Source organism: Desmodus rotundus, chromosome 5, assembly GCF_022682495.2.
Source record: "Desmodus rotundus isolate HL8 chromosome 5, HLdesRot8A.1, whole genome shotgun sequence".
In the NCBI taxonomy this organism is placed as follows: domain Eukaryota; kingdom Metazoa; phylum Chordata; class Mammalia; order Chiroptera; family Phyllostomidae; genus Desmodus; species Desmodus rotundus.
The window spans coordinates 2,472,796-2,496,026 of NC_071391.1; the positions used below are offsets into that span (position 1 = coordinate 2,472,796).

Consider the following 23,231-nt stretch of genomic DNA (forward strand, 5'->3'; position numbering starts at 1 on the left):
CTGTCCTAACCCTGGGGGGCATCCCCCCGAGCACCCCAGCCCATGGGAGGAGTTCCTAGGGGCCTGGGGATAGCAGGGCAGTAGCCAAGGCTGGGCCTGCACAGGGCGCACGCTGGTGAATGAAGCTCCCGGTACTGGAGACCCCACTCCCCGTCCTCATTTGGGGAAACAGCCAGCACTGCGGAAGCAAGACCGCCAGCCGCAGAGGGGCCCGGCTTCCAGGCGCCCTGCTGGTTTACCAAGCAGGTTAACCAAGTGCCATCTGAGCCACTGCAGTAAGGGGCCCTGGGCCTCCTGGCACTGAGGGGTGCGAGGCCTACTGACAGGGAGGGCTGGGGATGGCAGGGAGAGACCTGCACAGAAACTGGTTAAACCCCAACCACAGCGGGAATCCCACCCTGATCTGGAAGGAGAAGGCAAACCACCAGGGGATGAGAGTGGCACACGTCCAGCTTGGTGGTGGGGCAAAGGGAAGGACCTGGGGAGGGAGGCCGGCGGGCCAGGAGGGTGTGGGGGCGGACTGCGAGCGGGGCATCAAACGCAGGTGAGGCCTGGATGTTCGGTGTGGGGAGGAGGGGAGAGGGTGCTGGAGGTTTCCCCACCAGCCCCAAGGGGCGACACCATGAGGGGGAGGAGATGCCCCCCCAAGGAGGTGGCAAGGAGCTGACGGAGCTGCGGGTCCCAGGGCCTCCGGAAGAGCTCGAGCAGAGCAGGGAGGGGAGGAGGAAGGGCTCTCTGGGTGCCCCCGCATGAGCGGCAGGTAGCCACGGGCCACCCCTGGTTGGCAGGTGCTGTCCGTAAAGGCTTCGGTTGTCTCAGGCTCTGGGACTGCAGGGACTGCATCCTCCTTCCCCTCCCTTTGATGTCCCTTAGCAGTGCACACAGCGCTGCCAGGCCCGGGGCCCATGAGAGCAGGGTGGCGAACCTGGTCCTCGGGCCACAGGTTGCTGACCCCCGGTCAGGACACAGCCTGGGGTCAGGCTGTGTTAGGGGTGAGCCAGGAAATCACCTCCACGAATGTTATGGGCCTGCCTGCTGGCCCCTGTGAGGCGGAGGGTGGCTGTGGTGGGTGCCTGCCTATCCCCCAGCTGGGCACACTGCCTTCCTCCCAAAGTCCATCTGACTGGGGCCTCTGGTCTGGGAACTCTGCGGGGTCCATCCGGAGGGTTCCAAGTGGCTGTCATGGTCCCTAAAAAAACAACTCGGCGCCTCTCACACCAGCCTCGCAGCTGGGAGTCCTCAATCCTGCGGGGAGCTGAATGCGGGCCTGAGCTTTGCAGAGGTCACCAGATGCCAGGGCGGGTCAGGGCTGCCTCAGAGAAGTCCTCACTCAGGCTTGAGGACAGTGTTCCAGGTGGCCTGGCAGGGAGGGAAGTGAGCGCTGAGCCTCAAGAGGTCTGGATGGGCCCTTCACACCTGGCTCCACCTCCCTGGGCTCCTGCTAACCAGGCAACACCTGGCTGGAAAGGCGCCCACAGGGTGCACGGCGGCCCAGGGGAGCTTGCGCCGCAGGTCTGCCCTCGGCTCCTGCACGTGAAGGGCCCTGAGCACACCCTGGTGCCTGGACCCCGATGTGTGACACACCCAGCCAGGGCCCGAGGGCAGCTGTAGGGCACACTTCAGTTTTCAAACCATTTATTGTTTTCGATTTCAATTTTTAGTTTAATTTGTGAGAATCACTAATAACTAATCCTTGGTTTTGTTTGCCACAAGCAAATGAGAATACTCCTGGGGAGAAATGGGGACCTCTCCCACTGCACGGGCTTGGACCTTGGACAAGGTCCTTGGCTGGCCACTGGGTCTGCTGGCTTCCTATCTCCCACACTGAGCAGGTGGCTTCCAGCCTTGGGTGTTGGGTCCTTATGCCCTGGCAATTGCATTTGGTCGCAAAGGGACCACACTTGTGAGCCCTTTAAAAACAAGCAGCCCAGCACTTGCTCAGCTGACACCGTCAGCAGTGACCCCAGGGACACGAAGGCAGGGATGTCACGGCCTTCAGGGCGGCCCAGGCCTCGCTGGCTGAGGGTCTCCTCCCCGCCTGTCCACAGGTGCCCCTTGCCCCTGGGCTGAGGGCCGGGGAACCGCATGGCGCAGGGCACGCACGCAGCAGAGAGGCCGCACGCTCCGCTCGGCCGGTCGAGCCCCTGCTTGCACGAGTTTGGAGGTCCGGCAGTTAAATGCCATTAAAATGCACAAGGCACTTGGTCACTTTGCTGAGCCCATCCCCCCAATAGTGTTTCAAGGGCTCTGGTCACTGACACCTCTGCCAATCACCGTGTTCATGCTGCAGATAAACCCGATGAGATCGTGCCTGCTGCCAAGCCATCCCGAGCTGTGGAGAACGTGGCCGTGGAGTCCCGGGTGGCCACCATCAAGCAGCGGCCCACCAGCCGGTGCTTCCCGTCCGTCTCCGACATGAATGTGAGTGGCTGCTCCGGGAACTGGGGAGCGGGCGGGCCTCTGGGGAGCCAGCACCACTCCCACAGTGGCAGGGCTCAGTGAGCGGACTGACGGCCACACCTACGGTTTCGGGTCACACTCCCCATGCTGCCCAGAAGAGGAGCCCCAACCCCAACCCCTCAAGAGGAGGACACGCCTCTCTGGGGCCTCAGGCCACAGCCGTCCCCGGGGGCCGGGAGCACCAGCCCCTGGCTGGGCCTCAGCGGAATACTTAGGTACCCCCAAAAGAAGCCCGGGAAGCCATGTGACAGGTGCCACGGCCCAGGGTGCTGTGGGGGAGGCCAGTCCAGGCACACCTCACCAGGGCCCTCTGGTTTGCAGGCTGCGTACGAACGCCAGGGGATCGCCGTGATGACGCCCACCGTTCCCGGGAGCCCGAAAGGCCCGTTTCTGGGCCTCCCTCGAGGTACGATGCGAAGGCAGAAATCAATAGGTAAGCAGCACGGCCGCACCTGCAGAGGCTGCCCTGCGCTCCCAGAGCCCCAGCAGCCCCCTAGCGCCCCGCCCACCTTTGGTCAGATGCCCGGTCTCACCCGCTGGACACGAAATCCATGGTGGCTGTTGTGACACCACCAGGGGACATGCCCCACAACAGGAGGGGAGCAGAGGGTCCTGGTGGGCCGGTGGGGTGGGCCCCGGGCCCCTGCCTCGCCGGCCACGGCCATGCTTTGTAGGGTGAGCTCAGCAGACACACACCTGAGGGCGGCTGCGCCAGGCTCGTGACGTCCCACACGACTGTCCTCACTGTGTGCTGTAGACCACTCCTTCCTGCTCTTGCTCACGTCACGCTGACTCCTGCTGACTGGTGCAGACAGGGTGACCATGACCCTCAGACAGCCTCTCTGTGAGGCAGCCCAGCACTGTCCCTGCCCTGTAAACTCCGAGAGAGGCCAAGGCCGCTGCCGACACCAGCGTGAGCCCTGCCCTGCAGGGAGCTGAATGCGGGCAGCCCCCGGGCATAGGGCTGTGCATGGGGATGCGCCCCCCAGCAGCGCTGATGGAGACGTGGCACCCACGTCCCTAGACGGAGGCAGTAACCAGCACCAGCAATCGCAGAGGCGGCGTCTGCTTCCCTGAAGCACGCCGTCCCGGTGGCGCGGGGCTGCACGGACTAGCACAGGCACCGGGTGTGTCCCTGGCTCTGTGGCTGGTTAGTAACAGTTGATTTCCTCCTGTCAGACAGCAGAATCTTTCTATCAGGTCAGTGCTCCTTCCAGTCTGGAACCTGTCGTTTGACTGTAACTGCTTAACTCTATAAGGTGCATTCTTAAACTGTCACTCCTTGGGCACACGACTGGCAGGCCAGCACTGCGCAGCCGCTGGTTGGTGACGGCCTTTGGCAGCCCGTCTTTGTGGCCCGAGCGCCCTCCAAGGAGTGAGGAATTTGAAATGCCCTTATCGAGCGGAAACCTCCTTTGGACTAAGCTCCTGTAGTCTGCTGTGGGAGTTCTGCTCTTTTTTTTGAAGTGACTTACTCTGTCCCCTCTTTGGAAAACCTGCATGCCCCCAACCCGACATGCGTGCTTCTTGTCTGTCGGTGTCCGTGTCTGTGTGTCCCTTCCTGCCGCCTGGAGTGCGTTCTGTTGACATTTTGGTGGATTGGACAGTGGGACACACACCCCCGTCAGGGCCAGCAAGGCGGGTGTCCCACCGCACGCCTGCAGAGCACCCTGCCACGTCCGACCCCCACACACTCCCGCAGGTCAAGTCCTGACAGAGGCAGAGTTCGGGCCTGCCTGCGAGCCCTGCCCCGGCTCACCGTGGCGGCAGGAGACCACTGTGCCCGCAGCATGGCCCGTAGCATCTCAGGTGGGCCAGTCCCAGGGCTTCGGGGAGGGCCCAGCGGCCGAGCGCCTGCTCCTGGCTCCAGTTGGGGTCTTGGGTGACAGACGGTCTGGGCTGCCTCCCCCCACCAAGCCAGGTGTCCTCCTGAGGCCCAGGCAGCTCCAGCAGCTGCGACAGACAGCCTAGAGGTTGGCAGAACCGGGTCCTGCCACAGGGAGGGAGGCCTACACAGCAGCACCTCCCCGCACACCCTGTGCCCTCATTTCAGACAGGCCCCGAGACCCTAATGACACCCCCTGGAGCCCGGATCAGCCCTAAAAGGATGGACACCCCCTGACCCAGCCCAGCCCCCAACACGCCCTGGCACACGTGCACATGCACATGTGTGCACACAGCCCCGAGGATGTCAGGTGCCCGGCGCTCTGGCCAGCACAGAGAGAACATGTCAGCAGCACGCACTCAGAGCCTCCCACACCCTCTCTTCCCTTCCCTTCTCTCTCCTGGCTCGGAACGGGCCGCACGCCCCTCGGCGCTATGCGCTGTGCTGTGCTGAGCTGTGTGCGCACTGTGCTGCCCGGGAGCCTGCAGACCCCCTGCATGACCCCAGCCGCCGCGGGAAGCGTGTTGTCCGACTGCAGACTAAGCCCGTCCTCTGCTTGCAGGGATAACGGAGGAAGAGAGGCAGTTCCTGGCCCCTCCGACGCTGAAGTTCACCAGAAGCCTGTCCATGCCGGACACATCCGAAGACATCCCCCCACCCCCACAGTCCGTGCCCCCATCCCCACCGCCACCTTCCCCCACCACGTACAACTGCCCCAAGTCCCCGACTCCGAGGGTCTACGGGACGATTAAGCCTGCATTCAATCAGAACTCTGCTGCCAAGGTGTCGCCGGCGGCTCGCTCCGACACGGTGGCCACCATGATGAGGGAGAAGGGGCTGTACTACCGCAGAGAGCTGGACCGCTACTCGCTGGACTCCGACGACGTCTACAGCCGGGCCCCTGTCACCCAGGCCAACTTCCGCAGCAAGAGGGGCCAGATGCCCGAGAACCCGTACTCGGAGGTGGGAAAGATCGCCAGCAAGGCCGTGTACGTGCCCGCCAAGCCAGCCCGGCGGAAGGGCATGCTGGTGAAGCAGTCCAACGTGGAGGACAGCCCCGAGAAGACATGCTCCATCCCCATCCCCACCATCATCGTCAAGGAGCCCTCGACCAGCAGCAGCGGGAAGAGCAGCCAGGGCAGCAGCATGGAGATTGACCCTCAGGCCTCCGAGCAGCCGGGCCAGCTGCGGCCAGATGACAGCCTGACTGTCAGCAGCCCCTTCGCCGCCGCCATCGCCGGGGCCGTGCGCGACCGGGAGAAGCGGCTAGAAGCCAGGAGGAACTCACCAGCCTTCCTCTCCACGGACCTGGGGGATGAGGATGTGGGTCTGGGGCTGCCGGCCCCCAGGGGGCAGCCCTCTGATTTCCCAGAGGAGGGTGGCTTTGGGGAAGAGGAGGGCACCGAGCTGCCGCTGCCGCTGCCCACAATGCCAGGGGAAGTGCCCAGGGAGCCTGAGAGCCATTTTGCAGGTGGTGGTGAGGCCGGAGCTCAGGGGGAGGCCAGCAGGCTGCTGAATTCCATGTCCAAAGCCAAGGGCCCTGAGAGCAGCACTACGGCACCCCCCAAGAGCAGCGGCGCAGCCAGCCCTGAGAACTACGTCCACCCGCTCACAGGGAGGCTGCTGGACCCCAGCTCCCCACTGGCCCTGGCGCTTTCCGCAAGGGACCGAGCCATGAAGGAGTCCCAGCAAGGCCCCAAGGGGGAGGCCCCCAAGGCCGACCTCAACAAACCTCTTTACATTGATACCAAAATGCGGCCCAGCATGGAGGCAGGCTTCCCCACAGTCACCAGGCAGAACACGCGGGGGCCCCTGAGGCGGCAGGAGACGGAGAACAAGTATGAGAGTGACCTGGGCAAGGACCGGAAGGGTGACGACAAGAAGAACATGTTGATCAACATCATGGACACGTCCCAGCAGAAGTCGGCTGGTCTGCTGATGGTGCACACTGTGGATGCTGCCACACCGGGCGACTTCCTGGAGGAAGAGGGCGAGAAAGCCGACGTGGAAGCCAAGCCGGACAACTCACTGCCTGAGGTGCCAGAAGGTGTTCCCGAAACCGAAGGTGCTTTACAGATCTCCGCCGGCCCCGAGCCCGCCGCCACCACGCCCGGCAGGACCATGGTGGCGGCGGGCTCCGTGGAGGAGACGGTGGTCTTGCCATTCCGCATCCCCCCCCCACCTCTGGCCTCCGTGGACCTGGACGAAGACTTCGTTTTCACAGAGCCGTTGCCGCCTCCCCTGGAGTTCGCAAACAGCTTTGACATCCCCGACGACCGTGCTGCTTCTGTGCCCCCTCCCACAGACTTGGTCAAGCAGAAAAAAAACGACACCTCCCCATCCCCTTCGCTGAACTCCGGCCAGCCAGCCAATTCTGCAGACAGCAAGCCGGCCGGCCTTTCAAACTGCCTGCCTGCCTCATTCCTGCCGCCCCCCGAGAGCTTCGACACCGTCACAGACTCGGGGATCGAGGAGGCGGACAGCCGGAGCAGCAGCGACCACCACCTGGAGACGACCAGCACCGTCTCCACGGTGTCCAGCATCTCCACCCTGTCCTCCGAGGGGGGCGAAGGCGCAGACACCTGCACCGTCTATGCCGACGGGCAGGCGTTTGTGGCCGACAAGCCCCCCGTACCTCCTAAGCCCAAAGTGAAGCCGGTCGTCCACAAAAGCAACGCGCTTTACCAGGACGCACTGGCGGAAGAGGACTTAGACAGCTTTGTCATCCCTCCGCCCGCACCCCCGCCCCCACCCGGTGGGGTTCCGCCTGGGGCCATGAAAGGGATCCAGCCAAGGACCTCCAAGTTGTGGGGTGACATCTCAGAGGTCAGAAGCCCCATCCTCTCAGGCCCAAAGGCAAATGTGATCAGTGAATTGAACTCAATCCTGCAGCAAATGAACCGAGAGAAATCGGCCAAGCCGGGGGAAGGACTGGACTTGCCCACGGGGACCAAGCCGGCTGGCCTCGCTCCCAGGTAAGTCCCACGGGCGGCTCAGACACAGCTCTCCACGCCAGGCTTTCCTCGGCCTCACCCCGGCAGTGTGACCAGGAGACGCCCTGGGGAGCAGCCACAGCAGCCGTGAAGAAGGGTCCCTCTGGTTCTCCTGGACTCTGGTGCAGCACAGCAGACCCCGCCCCCCGACAGGCAGGGCTCTCCCGGTGCAGACTCGGTGCAGACTCGTCACCGCTGTGGCCTGGCATAGCCGGCCCACCTGGGCTTCCAGAGCACAGCTCTGCTCTCGCTCCTTGTCCCAATCTTTGCCAAGACCACCCCAAAGGCCACCCTAGAACCTTGCAGAAGCCAAAGGCAAGCTCCATGGAGCTGAGGGAGGGGTGGCTGTGCCAGCGTCGTGGGGGGAAGGATGCAGCGGGGGTGGGTGTGTGGCTCTCCTCTCCCTCCCACTGCTCACAGGGTGGGAAGGGCTGGGTGCAGTTCCACCAGTAAATTCAGAGTGGCGCCCCGCCCCCAGCAGCCCCTCCCACCCCAGCCCAGCCGGCTGGGTCGGCCGCGTGCGTCTGGTGCGGTCTGAGTGAGTGCCGTGGGAGCTGGGGGCTGACCACGAAGGGTTGTTTCTAAACCCGACCAGAAGGCCCCACAGAGGTGCCCAGCGGTGGAACAGGCCCCTCAACCCTCTGCCCTCGGTTCCCTGGGTGGCAGGGTTCTTCCGTTTCTCCGGCTGATGTCTACGCTCAGGTCTCACTGTGGGAACTGGTGAAGTCTGTCTTCACACCGCTGTTGGGTGGGTGGTCCTCGCCAACATCAAAGCCCACTGGTCAGAGGCCTCGACCAGGGGCCCCCAGGTGGGGGCTGAGCCCCGTCTCCCAGGCCCCTTCCATGTGGCGGTAGAGCGGTCACCCAGGCGGTCCCTCTGCTCACCAGAGGTGTTGCCTGGCTGGCCTCGCAGAGAGGCACTCCCAGCCTGCCTTGTGCCAGGACCCCCGCCACTCGCTGTGATGCTGAAGAGAGAGTCTAGGCTGTAAGTGCTCCGTTTCCGGTGGGTGAGGGGACACGCGCACCCACACACATCATGTACCCAGGTCTCCAGGAAATCTGCGGTCTGGCCAGCCCGGTTAGCCCTGCCTCGGTGGGCAGTACCGCCGCTCTTTAGTTGCTGGGATGTGAAGTACAACTAAGATGCTTGACCTTGAGTGTTTCCCGTTTTACAAAACGCTTGCACAGGGGTGGCAAATCTTGGTGACAGCTGAGGCGCGGGGAGCAGGTGTCAATGATACCCAGTTTTCAGGGGGCATGGAGCCAGAGGCCCAGTGGCCGTCCACACGCACAGCCGCAGGAGGCAGAGCCAGGACCCAGGCAGAGGCTCCTGACCGGCTCCCCCTCACGAGCAGCGTTTGCCTGGGGACGATGCCCAAGGGGGCAGCTCCAGGGCCGGGGCATGCTCCTGGGCACCCCTGAGGTCAGGCCCTGAGCTAAGGTGCTCAGCGGGAAGGCACAGCCCCAAGCTCCAGCCCCAGCGCTATCTCAGGTCCCTCCCCGGAGCTCTGGCTGAGACTGGGGATAAGCCTGCACAGGCAGCCACCTACTGTATCACCAGGGTCACGACTGAGGCCAGCGAGGGTAGGGCTGCTGTCCAGCCCTCAGAACTCACCTGCAGCCCGGTTCAGCATCCAGGGCCGCCTTTGTTTACCTGGTGGCTGACACCAGGTGGTTGTGAGCGCCGCTGAGCGCCCAGAGGCTGCTTCCCCTTCTGTCAGCTCTCCGCTGGCGCTCAGAGCTGGACTAGGAGCGAGGTTCCCAGAGGCCCAAGAACAGAGAGGAAGGTCCTTGACTTGAGGCCAAACCGGGTGCCTGGCTGATGGTCTCAGCAGACAAAGCCCCACGTGGCCCTGGGCGGCAGCCGTGAGGCACACCGAGCAGGGAAGTTGGGTGGGGGTACTGGGCAGAGCTGCGGACCGAGGGGAGACTCGGCTTGCCCTCCCCCGGTGCTTGTGTTCCTTTGGGGAGAGGCGGCACCCACTCCACGCACCCTCCCCCACAGGCACACGTGGGGCAGGCCTCAGGCTCCTCTGGCCTTGTGGACAGGGTGACAGGCTGGGTATTGACCTGTCCGGGGAGTAGACCGAGTCCAGACGAGGCTGAGACTGGATGGAGGCACTCCCACGGAGGGAAGGAAGTGAGGCCTTCTCAGGAAGATGGGAGCTGGCTCTGCTCTGTGAAATGGCAGACAGGCAGTGGTGCCGGAACGCCATCTCTGTGGGAAGCTTTGATCGGCCGGGAAAGGGCCCATCTCCAGAGCTGCTCACAACTGTTCACTCACCAAGCGGCAGATCCCACGGCTGAGCCTGCCCTTCGGAAGCGCCTTTCATCCTCGGGTCCTGTTTCCGCCTGTGGCCAGAACCGGGCAGGCCAGGGAGGAAGGGTGAGTGACTGGGTCCTTGCTGACCTGGGGACACAGGACTGAGCCGGAGCTGTGGGTGTTTCTGCTGCTGACAGGTGTCCTCCCCACTCGATCACACGCACTGACATGAGGGACGATGACGGAGTCGTTTCTTTTGTGCAAACTGTTGGCGGCACTCCCCGCCAGGCTTGGTCCGAACACCTGCTAGGGCTGGAGCTCCTTGGCCCCACCCGCCTTTCCCAGGGAGTGACCTCATCTCTGAGGGACGTGTCAGACTAGATCCCAGTGAGGAAGCTGTGGCCCAAGGGAAGCACAAGTCTCCGTGCTCAGCTGGCTGCTTTTCCTTCTCGGCAAAATCCTGAGGGGAACCCCTAGGAGCCCCCACCCTGTCAGCCGCTGGCTGGAGGCCTCGTGCACGGGGCCTGCTGCTCTGCAGGCTCTGGCCCTTCGAGGGGGCTCAGAGCCAGGCACGTGACTGGGTGCCAGCGACAGCCCGTCAGAATAGGCCCAAGAGTGCGTGGCAAGGGTGGCGGGAACGCCCCTCATCTGCGCCGGCTCCGCACGCCCGAAGCCCTCCGGGTGGCAGTCCACAGCGCACGGGGCTTTCACAGCCTTGGCAGCATCGGGCACACGTGGTTGTCTCCCCATCTGCGAGCACGTGATGTTCTCCCTAAGGTCACAGAGCTGGAAGGCCGAGCAGCCCCTGGGGCCTGGCCGGCCGGGGGAGAGCAGAAGCAGGAGGAGGCCCGGGCCAGGGGAACGGCCTCGGTCACTTGTCGCTCAGCTGACAGTTGCTGGTCGGACCCTGGGCCGAGTCCCAGGGTTCACTGCTGAACAAGAAAACGTGCACGGTCCCCCCACCCCCGTGGCACACTGCTCTCCTGAGGGGGCACGCGGACAAGTGACAAGAGAAACCCTAAGTGCACCAGCGCTGCAAAGGAGTAAAGACAAGTGGGGCTGACTGTCCTTCAGTGACATCTGACCAGACCTGAAACCAGGAGGCACCAGTGGCGCAGAAACCCAGGCGCAGGGGCCATGGGGCACAGGCCCGGAAGCGCCTCCTTGCTGAGAGTGCTGGCCCGGCGGGAGGCGGTGGCTGGGCCAGGTTCTGGAGAGCCTGCGGCGTGGGGGCTGCTGGGCTGCACTCTGCACGCTGGCAGCTGCTGAGGGCTTTGGCACAGGCGTGGCACGGAGATGACTCAGCCACTGTTCAGTCACACGCAAACAGGCTGCCTCAGGGCCAGGCACAAGACCAGGGCCGCATTCCGGAGACAAGCCAGGAGCCCCCAAACATGGCAGTCTGTCTGACGTACCCACTTTGACACAAACCGAAGGGGCTGTGACCCAGGACACGAGGCATCTTTGTCAAAGCTGACATATATGTGCTGTGTCTGCGTGACGCATAGCTGTTAAGGCAGCTTCACGCTCCCTATCGGGACAGAGCAGGGACGATGAGCTGTGGGGAACCCCTTGGCTCTTGCCTAGGGGTGTGGTGTCTACTGGGTCCCCCAGGAGCCCTTCTTGATCACCTAGCTCTTCCCAGTGAGTCCGGAGCTGACCCGGGACCTGCTGTCTCTGCTCAGAGGCACAGATGGGCTGGGGGAAGGAGACTCACCCATGGGTCCCCAGGTCCTGGTGGCACCTGAGGGGGTTCAGCCTCCCCAGAGGTCCGGGCACAGGCCAGTGCTCAGGACAGTCCCTCTCTGGCCTCCGGCTACCCTCCCGAGGCCCCTCCCCAGCTGGAGCCACCGGTGGTGCAACCTCTGTCCACAGTATAGCCCTGAGGGCTCTCCCTGTTCCAGTAGGTCAGCCTGGGTGTTCGGGATATCAGAGAAGTGTCCTCTGCCCAGCTGGCCCCACAGCACCGACGCCACAACTGACCCGCCGGGCGAGGCCGCCGCACGGGCCCGTCACTGTGCCTGTCGCCATGACTGCCACATGCAGGTCACGTCTGGAAGGGAGGGAGGCGTAGGAGGAGGGCCAGGCAGTCCACTCTCGCTGTGTCTTCTCACAGACGGGTGTCTGGGAGGCACTTCCGGCGGCGGCAGCACTTTATGCCTGCTCGTCCAATGGCCGGTTTCAGGTCCGGTTCTCACGTTCTCAATTACAAGTGCATTGAGGCGGAGGGGCCAGGCCTCCCTGGAAAGCGAGCGCCCTCCCGGCCCGCTGGGGCACGGGCACTCTGGCTGTGACTCCCAGCAGAGTCCCTAGATGCTGCTCAGGGGGCCGGGCTGAGCAGAGCCCATCCACCAAGGCCCCACACCAACCCGCTGTGGCCGAGCCCTAGGGGCTGCAAACAGACCTAGCCCCCTTGAGGTGCTCAGAGCCCAGGGCGGCTGGGAGGACTGAGCCACTTACCAAAGCCCAGAGACAGGGAGTGGGGGCGGGGCCCACACCCAGAGCCAGCAGGCCTGGGGCAGCGGGGCTAACTAACGATGTAGTGCCCCTCCCCCTCCTCTGTTAGTGCTCCACCCCTCGAGATGCTGTACAGACTAACTCAGCAAGAGAGCAGTTTGGGAGTGAGTCCCTCTTTCGTGCAGGAGAGGGGGAGGTTGTGTCCTGGAAGCTCTGCACTCACTGACGTGCAGGGTCGGAGGGGCAGGCTGAGGAGAGCCTTGTGCTGACGGACGCAGAGCCAGCCCTGCTCCGTGGGGGACAGTAAGCCAACACACCGTGGTGGCTGCACTCAGACGTTGGTCAAGGCCAAATGAGTCTGCACAGGCGACGGGGAGGCCACGTGAACACTCCCCGGCTGCCGGCTCCCGCACACTGGCAGCCGGGTAACGTGTCTGCAAGTGCCAAGGAGCCTCCCATTTTCGTCCTAGCCCTCCCCTTCCACACGGACTGGGTTTGAACGGCAGGACACGCAGTGCCAACCCAAGAGAGGGTGTGTGTGTGTGAGTGTGTGCGCGTCTGTTTGAAACCAGGGCAGCAGGTTCCTGTGCGCGCCACCCAGGAACCCAGGGGTTGCTTAGCAACCAGCAGTCTCAGCAGCCAAAGGACTCAGCGGAGAGCGTCCAAGCGATGAGCCCGGGTGAAGCGAGCATCCATCCGAGGCAGAGGGCAGGGCTGGCCAGCCCCGGGGCAGGCCTCGACTGCTCCGCCCTCTCATGATTCTTCTCTCTGCGACACTCCCCCGGCCCCGAGCACGTGGCCAGACCGGGCAGCCCCTAGTATTTGCTTGCCATCCGCACCTCATCTCAAGGTGCAGATGGCAAGCAAAGCACCCACACTTGTGGGGTCCCTCCCCCCTGAGATGTGACACACCCTCTCTGAGCTGCAGACCCCAAAGGTGGCTCAGCCCCAGGTGGGGTTTGAGCTGCACCTGGACCCGGGGACCCTCCAGCAGCGCCTTCTCTTTGGTAGCTTGCTCCTGGATGCTACCGTGGTGTGTTCGCACTACCCCACACCGAAGAAGGCAGGGCTATCAGCTTCCCGCTCTCGGCAGGACTGATGCCCACCTGGGCCGTGCAGGGACTGCCCGCCCTGCCTCCCTCCTGGGCCGGGAAGGGGCCGGCAGGCAGTTCCTCGGCCAGTGTCTGCAGCACCACCTGTGTCTCGCCCACCAAAACCAGCGTCTTTCTAAACTGTACTTAATTTTGCAGTGTGGTCTCAAGCCCCCCCACTCTGTCATTTTCCCTTGCTCCCGTGACGCGTGCTCACAGAAGAGGGCCGTGCTGAACGGAAGTAAGTGCCTCCTGCAGGCGCGCGCCTGCCTCTGCTGTGTGCTGACTTTCCTCCTCGCTGCCCCGCGTCTCTGGGGGCCTCCTCTCTGCTGCTAGCGACACCCCCGCCCCCAGGCTCGGGCGGGCTAGTGCCCCAGCAAGGGTGGTCCCAATGCCTATCCTCTGGCTCAGAGATGCTCACTGCCACGAGCTGCCTGGGCGGAAGCCAGTGCTGTCACACTGAGGGACTACCGCGTGGGGTCACCGTCAGAGCAAGGGCGCCCGAGGGTCCCTGCAGGCACTGCTCCCCTGCGCAGATGCCCTCTTACAGGGTGTCTGCCCACTTCCCAAAAACCCTCTCTTCCCCACCGGGCCTGGGCCCTGATGAACAACTCGGACTGCCTCTGGACGGAGCGGCTTTCCCGACTCGTGACTTCATCGCCCATCTGAGCTCCACTGCATCAGAGTGGAGCAGGCCCCCCCGACCAAAGAGGCAGACGGGGTGTCCACAGCGCTCCTGCCAGCCCTACCCAAACACCTGAGGGGCAGGTCTCCTGTCCTCGCTGTGTCCACCTCTCACAAGAGCTTGGGTCTCCATCTGGGGAGCCGCCCCCCTCTTCCGGCAGGGAGGGCTCCTAGCTCTTGGCTCGGAGGACCTGGGCCTGGCAGCGGGGGGGTCTCGTCCTCAGAGCCTCGCTGGGGCTGCCTCTGTGCCTTCCCCTGCCCATGAGGCCACCCCACAAGCACGACCGAGAGCACAGCCAGCACCCCCAGCCAGGGCTCTCGTCTGCACAGGGGTCATCCTGGCCACCCGGACCTGTGGGTGGGTGGGTGTCCCTGGCCCAGGGTAGTCACCTGGCGAGGAAACACTTCTCCCTGGGACCAGACCAAAGCCTGAGTTCTGGCACAGGTCCCTCTTCAGACCTGCTGCTGCTCCCGCATGCAGAACACCCCACTTGAAGTGATGGCTACATCAAGTAGGGGGCTGGCACGAGGCACAGAGGCACCTGGGTTAGCTGCTGGGTGATCTGAAGCCCAAACAGCGGTCGGGGGCTCAGAACCCCGACAGCAGCAGCAGCAGCAGCAGACCCAGCGAACCAGCGTGCAGGCAGACCGGGCCCAGCTCCAGCCCCTGCCCTCGGCTCACACAGCCCCTCCTGCCGTCCCCGGCCCTTTCCCGCAGACGCCATGGGCCCCTCGTGACCCTGCTGGTCAGGGCAGCCCTCACAGCCCCCCCTGCCCTCCACAGCTCCCACCCACCAGCTCCCCCCTCAGGAGAGGAGGGCCCATCGTGTCCAAGGGGACGTGAGACCCTGGGCTGGAAATGCGCCCGTGTGGAGTGTGGCGGCGCCGCTGCCTGCACCCGCCGTCCAGACCCCGCGGAGGGGCCTGGGGAAGGGTGGCTACTTCCCGACGGGGGCAGGTGGCCTGTCCCCATCCACGCGAATGAGCCCCAGAGGCACGTGACACGCCCTGGTCTCGCCACCTCTGCAGTGGCCGTGGTTTGGGACAGAAGTGCCTTCCATCCGGTGACATGAGCGTGAGCCAGGGCCCTGAGGAGCTCACTCCTTCTCTGGGCGGCCGGGCACTGTCTGTGAAGGACCCCCTCCACAGAGAGAGGTGAGCAGGCAGCCGGACCGGTCTCTGGCGTGAGAGTGACCACCCCCTTAGGAGTCAGCCAGCCATCTCACCGACACCAGGAAGGGACAAGCCCCGAGACCCGAGTCTGGCCCGACTCTGACCCCACGGGAAGGACGGAGTGTCCTCCCTGCGGGCCACCCGCACTGTCTTCAGGCAGGGCTCGCGCACAAGCTCGCCTGCTGCCTCCTGCAGCAATGCCGCACAGACCGCGCCGGGCAGCGCCTCTGCGGGCCGGCCCTCTGTGTGCCAGGCCGGCACAGACTGAATGCGACAGACCACCCTGTCCTCTGGTTTTTCGGATTTCTTCAAGCCCCTGGCCCCCAAGGGCCATCCCCTTACCAAAACGGCAGCCTGCAGGGGGCTTCCCTGTACCTGCCCTTTTCAGCAGGAAAGCCCAGGGCCCGACAGGCAGTTCAGAGGGTGCTCACACACTTGTCCCACCAGGGAGCAGGACTTCCTCCTGCCCCTGACATCTGTCCCCGAGTGAGCCCCTAGGCGCCTCAATGGACCCTCACTGCCCCGCATGCTCCCCCAGCGCAGGAGATGGGCCCGCCCCCAGGGACAGTAGGGGCGGCTGCCTATGTGTGTTGCTGTGCCCTCACTCCGCCTCCTGCTCCTGTCTCCCCACCCAGGCCTGGCATGGCCGATGGCGTGCTCACTGCCAGCGCGGCTGCCGGGAGACACTCTCGTGTGATCTGGGTGTCTGCCACCCTCCTTGGCCACCTGCACCCTGCGGAACTGCTCTGAGACCTGGCTGGTGATTGTTTTTCTCTTGTTGCCATTCCAGGAGCCCAGAAGCCCTGAGTGCCCTCTCAGGTACACGGAGCACGACAGTCACCTTCACTGTCCGCCCCGGGACCTCTCAGCCCATCACCCTGCAGAGCCGGCCCCCCGACTATGAAAGCAGGACCTCAGGGACCAGACGAGTCCCAAGCCCTGTGGTCTCGCCTACAGAGGTGAACAAAGAGATTCTGCCCTCCCCCCTCTCTGCGGCGGCTGCGTCCCCGTCCCCCACTCTCTCCGAGGTCTTCAGCCTTCCGAGCCAGCCCCCATCCGGGGACCTGTTCGGCTTGAACCCAGCGGGACGCAGCAGGTCACCTTCTCCCTCAATACTGCAACAGCCAATCTCAAACAAGCCTTTTACAACTAAACCCGTCCACCTGTGGACTAAACCAGACGTGGCAGACTGGCTGGAAAGTCTCAACTTGGGGGAACATAAAGAGACCTTCATGGACAATGAGATCGACGGCAGCCACTTGCCAAACCTTCAGAAGGAAGACCTGATAGACCTTGGGGTGACTCGGGTCGGACACAGAATGAACATAGAAAGGGCTTTGAAACAGCTGCTGGACAGATAAGGGTGGCTGCTCTCGACCTTCACAGACTTCTTGTTATAAGTAGAGATGGGCTTACACGGAAATGTTTGCATGGCCAAGCACGGTCTGTGAGCACCAACCTCATGTCATGGGTTTGTCCTGGTACCCAAAGAAACACGGAGTGTGTCTACGGCGTGGCTGAGCAGAGGCCTTGGAAGTCCCCAACTCTCTACGTGGGTTTCTTGAGCTGTTTCTGTCCAACGAGGGACAAGGGGAGGGAGTTTTTCTAACCGGGAAAGGGATTCACAGCTTGCCTCCCAGCATGCGGGCAACCTCACTTGGCCAGGTCCCAGAGACGCCCGTCGCCGAGCACGGGGCCCCGGCTCTTGCAGGCAGACACCAATGTACTCCAGATACCTCCTGAGGCCTCCCTCCTGCTCCCGGGCAGCTAGCCCCCAGCCCCGCAGCAGGCCCCTGCGTGGGCTGCGGCCCCCCACAGCCCTCCGTGCTCACTGGTTCCTTTCCTCCCTGCACCTGCTCGCAGTGAGACGCCCCAGATGTGTCTGTCGAGGGCCCCTTCTCGGGACTGAAGGTAGAGAACCTTTGTCCTCGGAGACCCCTCGCGCCTGCTACTGCGAGGCGGCTCCTCGGCCGTGCGGGTCTTAGCGGTGGGGGTGGGACGGGGTCATGCCCGGCTTTGCTCAGCTTTCTTTATTTCTGCAAGTCGGTTAGCATACTCCCAGAGCCGCCACACCGGTGTCACGCGGGGTTAGTCAGGCAGAGTCACGATTCCCGGGAGGAGGGACACCCGGCCACGGGAGGCGGCAGTGTGCTGCTGCCGGGGGCCAAAGTCCCCTCACCGACGACAGCCATCATCCGCCGGGAGTGTCACCCCCGGCCTGGGGGAAGGGGTTCTCTGCCTTTCAGAATTTGTTTTTAATCGAAACCACGTTGCATCCTGCCGCGAGCAGAGCAGGTGAGCGTTCACTTTGACACCTGGTGAACGCTGGCCAGGTGCTGCCGCTGGGGCGGCCAAGGCACAGCGGGCTCAGCGCTGAGCCTGCCCAGGGGGAAACCAGCGTTTCCGCCGAGGCAGTCCTTCCCTCTCTGCAGCCAGGGGAGAGGGCACTTCAGGCTTTTCTCCCCTTTCTCTCTGACTGTCCAGGAGCCCCGCCAGCTCGTATCAATAGTACAAGTTTTCTGAGGACCCAGAGGGACGGCAGGACCCAGGGTCGGGCGCAGGTGGCTGCAAGGCGCACAGCAGCTTTGTGGAGAGGGCAGGGAGGTGCCCCTGGTGCCGGCTGCCAGCCGCCTGCCTCCACGGCCGGGGTGCCTTGAGCCGCCCCTGCGACAATACCTCTGATTTCCAAGGGAGGTCGCCACTTGCCCACGGGCCGAAAAATGTCCAGCCAGGCTTCCAGCACATTCTCCCACAGTTGGAAGAAGCTCAAATGTCAGGTTTGGGGCTTCCATTATAATTTCAGAACTAGCCTCGCCCATCTCTAATTATAAGAACATGATTTTTTTTCCTTTTTTTCTTTGTGCTCACAATCAAGTGTCTGATTAGGTCTGGAACAGCTCTAGAATGAACACGTAAAACTTAGCGATTTAAAATCTCTTTCTTTACTGCAAGTGTAACTAGCTGTACAGGTAGTTTATAAGCACAACACTTTAGGAAAAAGCGGCTGGTCCACTAGCAGCCCTTGTGCTACTTCAGTGCTAGCAAGGGAAAGAGGAGCGGCTTTTGGGAGTTCACGACACCGTTTCTGTGGGAGAGTTCCAAAGGACGACCGTTTTAAGCCAACCTTATTTGGATGCCCCTGAGCCAGCAGAGCTGTGTTATGTTCTCTGTCTTTGCTAGAACGCTGTCACTGAAGGACGGCCACCTTCAGAAGTGGCTGCAGTCCGCAATGCACCGGTCTCCCAGAAAACACAACCCCCCCCAGTTTTGCAGCCACGTGCCCCTGAATTGGAAACCGAGTTGAGGAGCGTCCTCTGTTCCCAAACCTTCTGCAGGTCCGTCTTGAAGTCCACTGAGTATTAAGGCACTTTACTTCTGTGTACCTTCCATTTTTTCCATCTAGAGAAATTTCAGGCCAAGATACACGAGGCGGCCTGTGGAGGCTGCTCGCTAGCTCAGAGAACATGCAGGCAGTGGCTTGGCTGTGGTCTTCCAAGCGGCAACGCTGAGGATTCGGTCAGCTCCCTACACCTCTGCAGCCCTCCTCTCCTCCCCCAACTGTTGGGGTCACCTCTGTGCTCAGTGCCGTGGGCGAAAGGCCGGATGGGATGGGAGGGCAAGGAAGTGCGGGTAGGGGGCGTCCAGTCCCAGCCTGGTGGCTTTGGTTTGCTGAACTCGGGCAGCCAGCCGGTGAGAGCGGCTGTCCTCCCTCTCTAAAGGCACCTGAAGCCACATGCCACCAAGCGGCAGCGGCGGACTGAAGGCCAGAAGAGCTGAGGAGACCGCTCACTCATACACGTCTCCTTAGAGCAGAGGGTAGGACCCGTCAGAGCCTGCGCTCACCGACAAAAGAAACACTTACTGCCAAAACGAGCCTGTCTCTCGCTCCGCTCGGTGATTTAGCCACAGAAAGCAATAGCTCCTCGTTCAGATCGCCGCCCACTGTTCTCCCCTCGGGACACGCTAGGACCAGGCCCTACTCCACGCCCCCCTTAGTGGTGGCACGGACGTCAAGTCGGACGGCTCACCCAAGGGTCATGTTAATACTACTCCAGGTTTTAAGATCAACTTTTGTTATGGACTGTAATTTGCACACATTGCTCTCACACGCCTAGTTTCTGTAACATTGTGTACACACGACCAAAAGCTCTCGAGATGTAAACTACGCACGCCGGCCAGGACGCCCGCGCCGGGGTCTGTGCGCACTTTCCGTTGACTCACACGGTATAAAGACGACTCAGCGTGACTGTTGATTTGCCGAACCTTACATATCAAAGTGAATTACTTGTGGTGTTCAGTTAATAAAACGGTGATTTTTTCTGAGTTGCTGAGCAGCATCACCCAGATGACCTGGAAATGACTTTTTGTGTATGTGTGGGCCACAAATACTGATTTTTTTTTCCATTAACCAATTTTTTCTTTGTTTTTAAGAAAGCAATCTGTTTCACACTATCGTTTGTGTGATGTGTTCGCATTATCTGTTACTGTTACTTTTGTGCTTTTTTTCTTTTTAGACTTTATTAAAAACAAAAAGACAAGCTCCTGTAATTTGCACTTTTTCCCAATCCTTAAATCTCTTGTATGGCAACCAAATTACTGTAAAAAATAAATATACTATTGCACTAAGGTTGTGGTTCTGATTGCAAACAGTAACAGCTGTCTGAATTAAACAAAAAGTTACCAAACTTGCAACCTCATGCGAGTCACTGAGCGCCACGGCCGCTTTACCTCCACGAAGCTGACCAGAGTGAAGCCCTCCTCGTGTCGAGCTCATCCGCCGCGGCTCCGTTTCCTCGAAGGGCTCCCAGTGTGTGAGATGGGCTGTCAGCTCTCAGATCTGACTGGGCAGGGTTGACGCAGACGCCTGTGGGCTGCGGAAGCTGCTGCCCTCTGTTTTGGACAGACGCAGGGGTGTTGGGGAGACCTGGACCCTCTCCTGGAGTACAGGTCGCCCCCACACCCGCAGCCTGTCTTCCTGCTGTCGGGCCGTGGACACTGCAGAACAGGGCAGCCTCTTTGGTTGACGTGAGCTAACAAAGATTGGGTACCAAGCACGGACTAAGGGTTGGGGCACAGAACTGAGCCAGGAAGACACAGGCTGCCCCTCCCGCTGCCGGGAAGAGCGACTTAACATTGAACCTCTTCTCTGGCCTCATCAGTGAAAACTTGTCCTTAGCTCCCAAGCAGTTTCTTCTATTTTGGCACATTCTCCATGTGAACAGCAGCCACTCACTACATGTCTGTGTTCAGGTGAAGTTCTACCCCTCCTACCTACTGGAGCTCGCCGCCCAGTCCTCCTGCCTCTCTGGTTTCCCCTGATCTTAACCACCCCCCACGACTTCTGCCATGGTTCCCTGCAGACCACTCCTAGATAAATGTATCAGTTTTTCTTGTTAGGAAAAAGAATTATTGGAAGACTTTTTCTTTCATTGTGCTTTGGTGCATTTGAATAACCAGTGAACAGGAATGTCTTTCCCTGTCTGTAGATCTCCACGCACACACGCAAGCAGGGGAGAGTTCCACGGGGGCCGGGAGACCACGGCAGCTGCATGGACACAGGACTGCCCGTGCTTTGTGGGGAACTGGGGAAGCTCTGCGCTTGTTTCTTGGACTTCAGCAGATCTGACCACTTCCGTTTTTAATTCCCGCTGTGTTGGTGACTTTGCGTCTTTGTTACTCCTGTAACGTGTTTCTGCTTCCACAGTCTCCACCGTCTCACGTTCAAAACCACCGCAACCACTGCTCACTGCTTCTACTCTGGAACTCTTTGTCTATAGCAATTCTGAAACTCTAACACGAGCCTTCAAATAAACACAGAAACAAAAAAAAAGAAAAAATAAAGTGTGTGCCTTGGGTGTTTCGAACCTGATCTGCATCAAACCATACTGTATTCAAATGCTGTGTACTTAATGAAAGGGTGGATATATCTCCAATGTATCGATGTAGCGGGGACAATAGTTACAGTGCCTTGTTTTCTGAACTGAGAAGCCCGAATCAATGCACAACGTCGAGCCGAAGCCGATTCGAGAAACGAAATGTTGAGGAGGCCTGGATGCGACTCTGGGGCCTTTCTCGTCACCAGGCTGTGACGCACAGTCATCTAAGTCGAACAATAAAAAGAACATTGAAATAAGACTGTGTTATCAATTAATTTTCCATTAGAAGTGCCCTCTGCTGTTCCACTTTCAGCATTTCCACTTAGTTAAAACACAAAACATGTTTGAGGATTTCCGTGGAAAAGAGCAAGGTCATCTGGCCCGGAGACCTGCCTCCCTGTCGCTGTGTCGCCCCCTAGTGGCCCTTGTTGGTAGTGCTGATGGAAGTTGGCAGTATTGACCCTTTCCACACTTGGTTAAAAGTAAAGTATTTGTTTCTAGTGAGTGAGGTCACTCCTATTTCCATCATCATAAGTTCCACAAGCGGTGACACACTGCCTGTTTTCCCCTGAGGAGAAGACGGTGTGAGAAGTCCCACGGTCCCGCTCTCCACCCCGGGATGCCGGCTCCGCCTCCCCCCCCCCCCCCCTGCTGAGAGTGAGGCGGGGGCCTCCCTGCCCTGCTGCTGGGGGCTGAGGTGCGCCCAGAGTGGAGCAGCGTGTCAGGGACCGCCGCTCTGCCTGGGGGACCAGGACGGCACCCCGTCAGCAGTGGTGGCTCTTCTTCTTGTCAAGCAGGCACCGGCACCCAAGAGGCAGGGCAGACTCCCCAGCGCTCGGCGTCTGAAGGGAGCGAGGAGCCAGCCCGTGCCAGACGGCCTCCCAGGGCTCAGCGGGCGCCCTCTGTGGCCAGTCCAGAGGCTGCTGGGCATGCGGACCTTTCCGTTCCAGCCAGGAAGTGTTGCCAATAGCCTGAGAGGCTGAAGCGGGTGGTTGGGAGAGATGCTGGGGTCTCTTAGGGGTCCCCAGTCCAGGTGCTGCTGCCACCGCCTGTGTGGGCGGTGTGTGCGTCCCAGAGGCAGGGGAGCGGCAGCACGGACCGCAGCCCCTGGGCGAGACAGGCGGGCCACCGAGCCCTAGACCCTGGGAGACGCAGCCCAGGGACGCGGCCAGCTGGACTTCAGGTGCGAGTGTGGTGGCAGCACTCACTCACCTGCCGCTGGTGGCCCGCACACCTGTGCCGGGGCTCTAGAGGACAAGCCATCCTGCCGCCGTCCGCTCCTCATCTTCCCTGACGAGGGACTTAGATGTGCCCTTCAAACCCCAGGCCCAGAGCGCGGGGAACAGCCCAAAGCTCAGGGAGGTGGCCGCAGCACAGGCCGGGCAGCCTGTCGTCGTCTCGGCACAGGGCCCCAGGAGGGGAACAAGCTGCGGACCCCAGTAAGTCTGCGGGGTGCCCTCGGGCCGGGCGCCTGTCAGAGCGCTCCGCCACGAGTGCTGGACAGCCCTGTGAGGCCCACCAGACAGAGGATAAAACTAAGTCTTGCCGAGGTCCACAGTGAGTGTGGGACCAGGATCTGCCGTGGAATTCCGTACCTGAGCAAAGTTGTAGCCAAGAAACCCCCATGAGGCGCCCTGATGACAAGGACGCGTCCCTCTCTGCTCCGCTCCAGACACATGTGCACAGGGTCTGCTCCCAGCTGAACCAGTTCGGGAGGTGAGAGGGGGAGGAGATGTGACGGCCTCACTTCCCCGGACCAGGGGCCCCGGGCAGCGGTCACAGAGCAGACTTGGCGTTGTCATGTGCCCCGTGGCTCAGAGACTCGGGGCCTGTACTTTAATTCTCACAAGAACCCCATGAGGTTAAGTGTCAGAGATGACTGTCCCCTTGGCTGATGAGGAAACAGGCTCAGAGAAAGCAGACGCGACCCCCTCCGTCTGCAGGTGGCTGGACCACGTCACCCTGCAGACCGAGCCAGCCTTGGAGGCCAGAGCAGAGTGGCGCTGGCCCACCCCTCCCAGGCCATCTAGTGCCGCTCCCACCCGAGGCTCCAAGCTACCCGGAACCCCGCCCCCCACACACACCCAGGCCCTCTGGCCTCCGGAGCCTGAGCCCCTAGCTGTTGCGACTGCAGCTCGGACCCTGGCACCAGCACATTCTCTCCCCCACACCCTACCGCCCGTCCACTGCCAGAGTCGGGTAGCCCCTTCCTCTCCCTCCACTGTCACCCTCGGTGGCCAAGGACAGAGGCCAGCAAGGGAACCGTGAGGTAGGGAGCCGCATGGCTGCGGAGCTCGGGCGAAGGTGAGTCGAACAGCCCATGCAGCGCAGCAGCTCTCTGCAACGCCA

General features: G+C 61.9%; 1 protein-coding gene across 6 annotated transcripts in view; it reads left to right on the top strand.

The window, feature by feature from the left end:
• The window catches only part of SHANK2 (SH3 and multiple ankyrin repeat domains 2), a 314,515-nt gene extending 293,374 nt beyond the window's left edge, over window positions 1–21,141 (top strand). For 3 of the 6 annotated variants that reach the window (XM_053923687.2, XM_053923683.2, XM_053923688.2), the window contains 5 exons: window positions 2,291–2,421; window positions 2,782–2,893; window positions 3,640–3,660; window positions 4,908–7,320; window positions 15,797–21,141. In XM_053923687.2, the coding sequence (XP_053779662.1) occupies window positions 2,291–2,421; window positions 2,782–2,893; window positions 3,640–3,660; window positions 4,908–7,320; window positions 15,797–16,367 (3,248 nt within the window). In that variant the 3' untranslated portion in view covers window positions 16,368–21,141. The remainder of the gene's footprint in view (window positions 1–2,290; window positions 2,422–2,781; window positions 2,894–3,639; window positions 3,661–4,907; window positions 7,321–15,796) is intronic. The other 3 variants (XM_053923685.2, XM_053923684.2, XM_053923686.2) reach the window with 3 other exon arrangements.
• The last annotated feature ends 2,090 nt before the right edge of the window (window positions 21,142–23,231 follow it).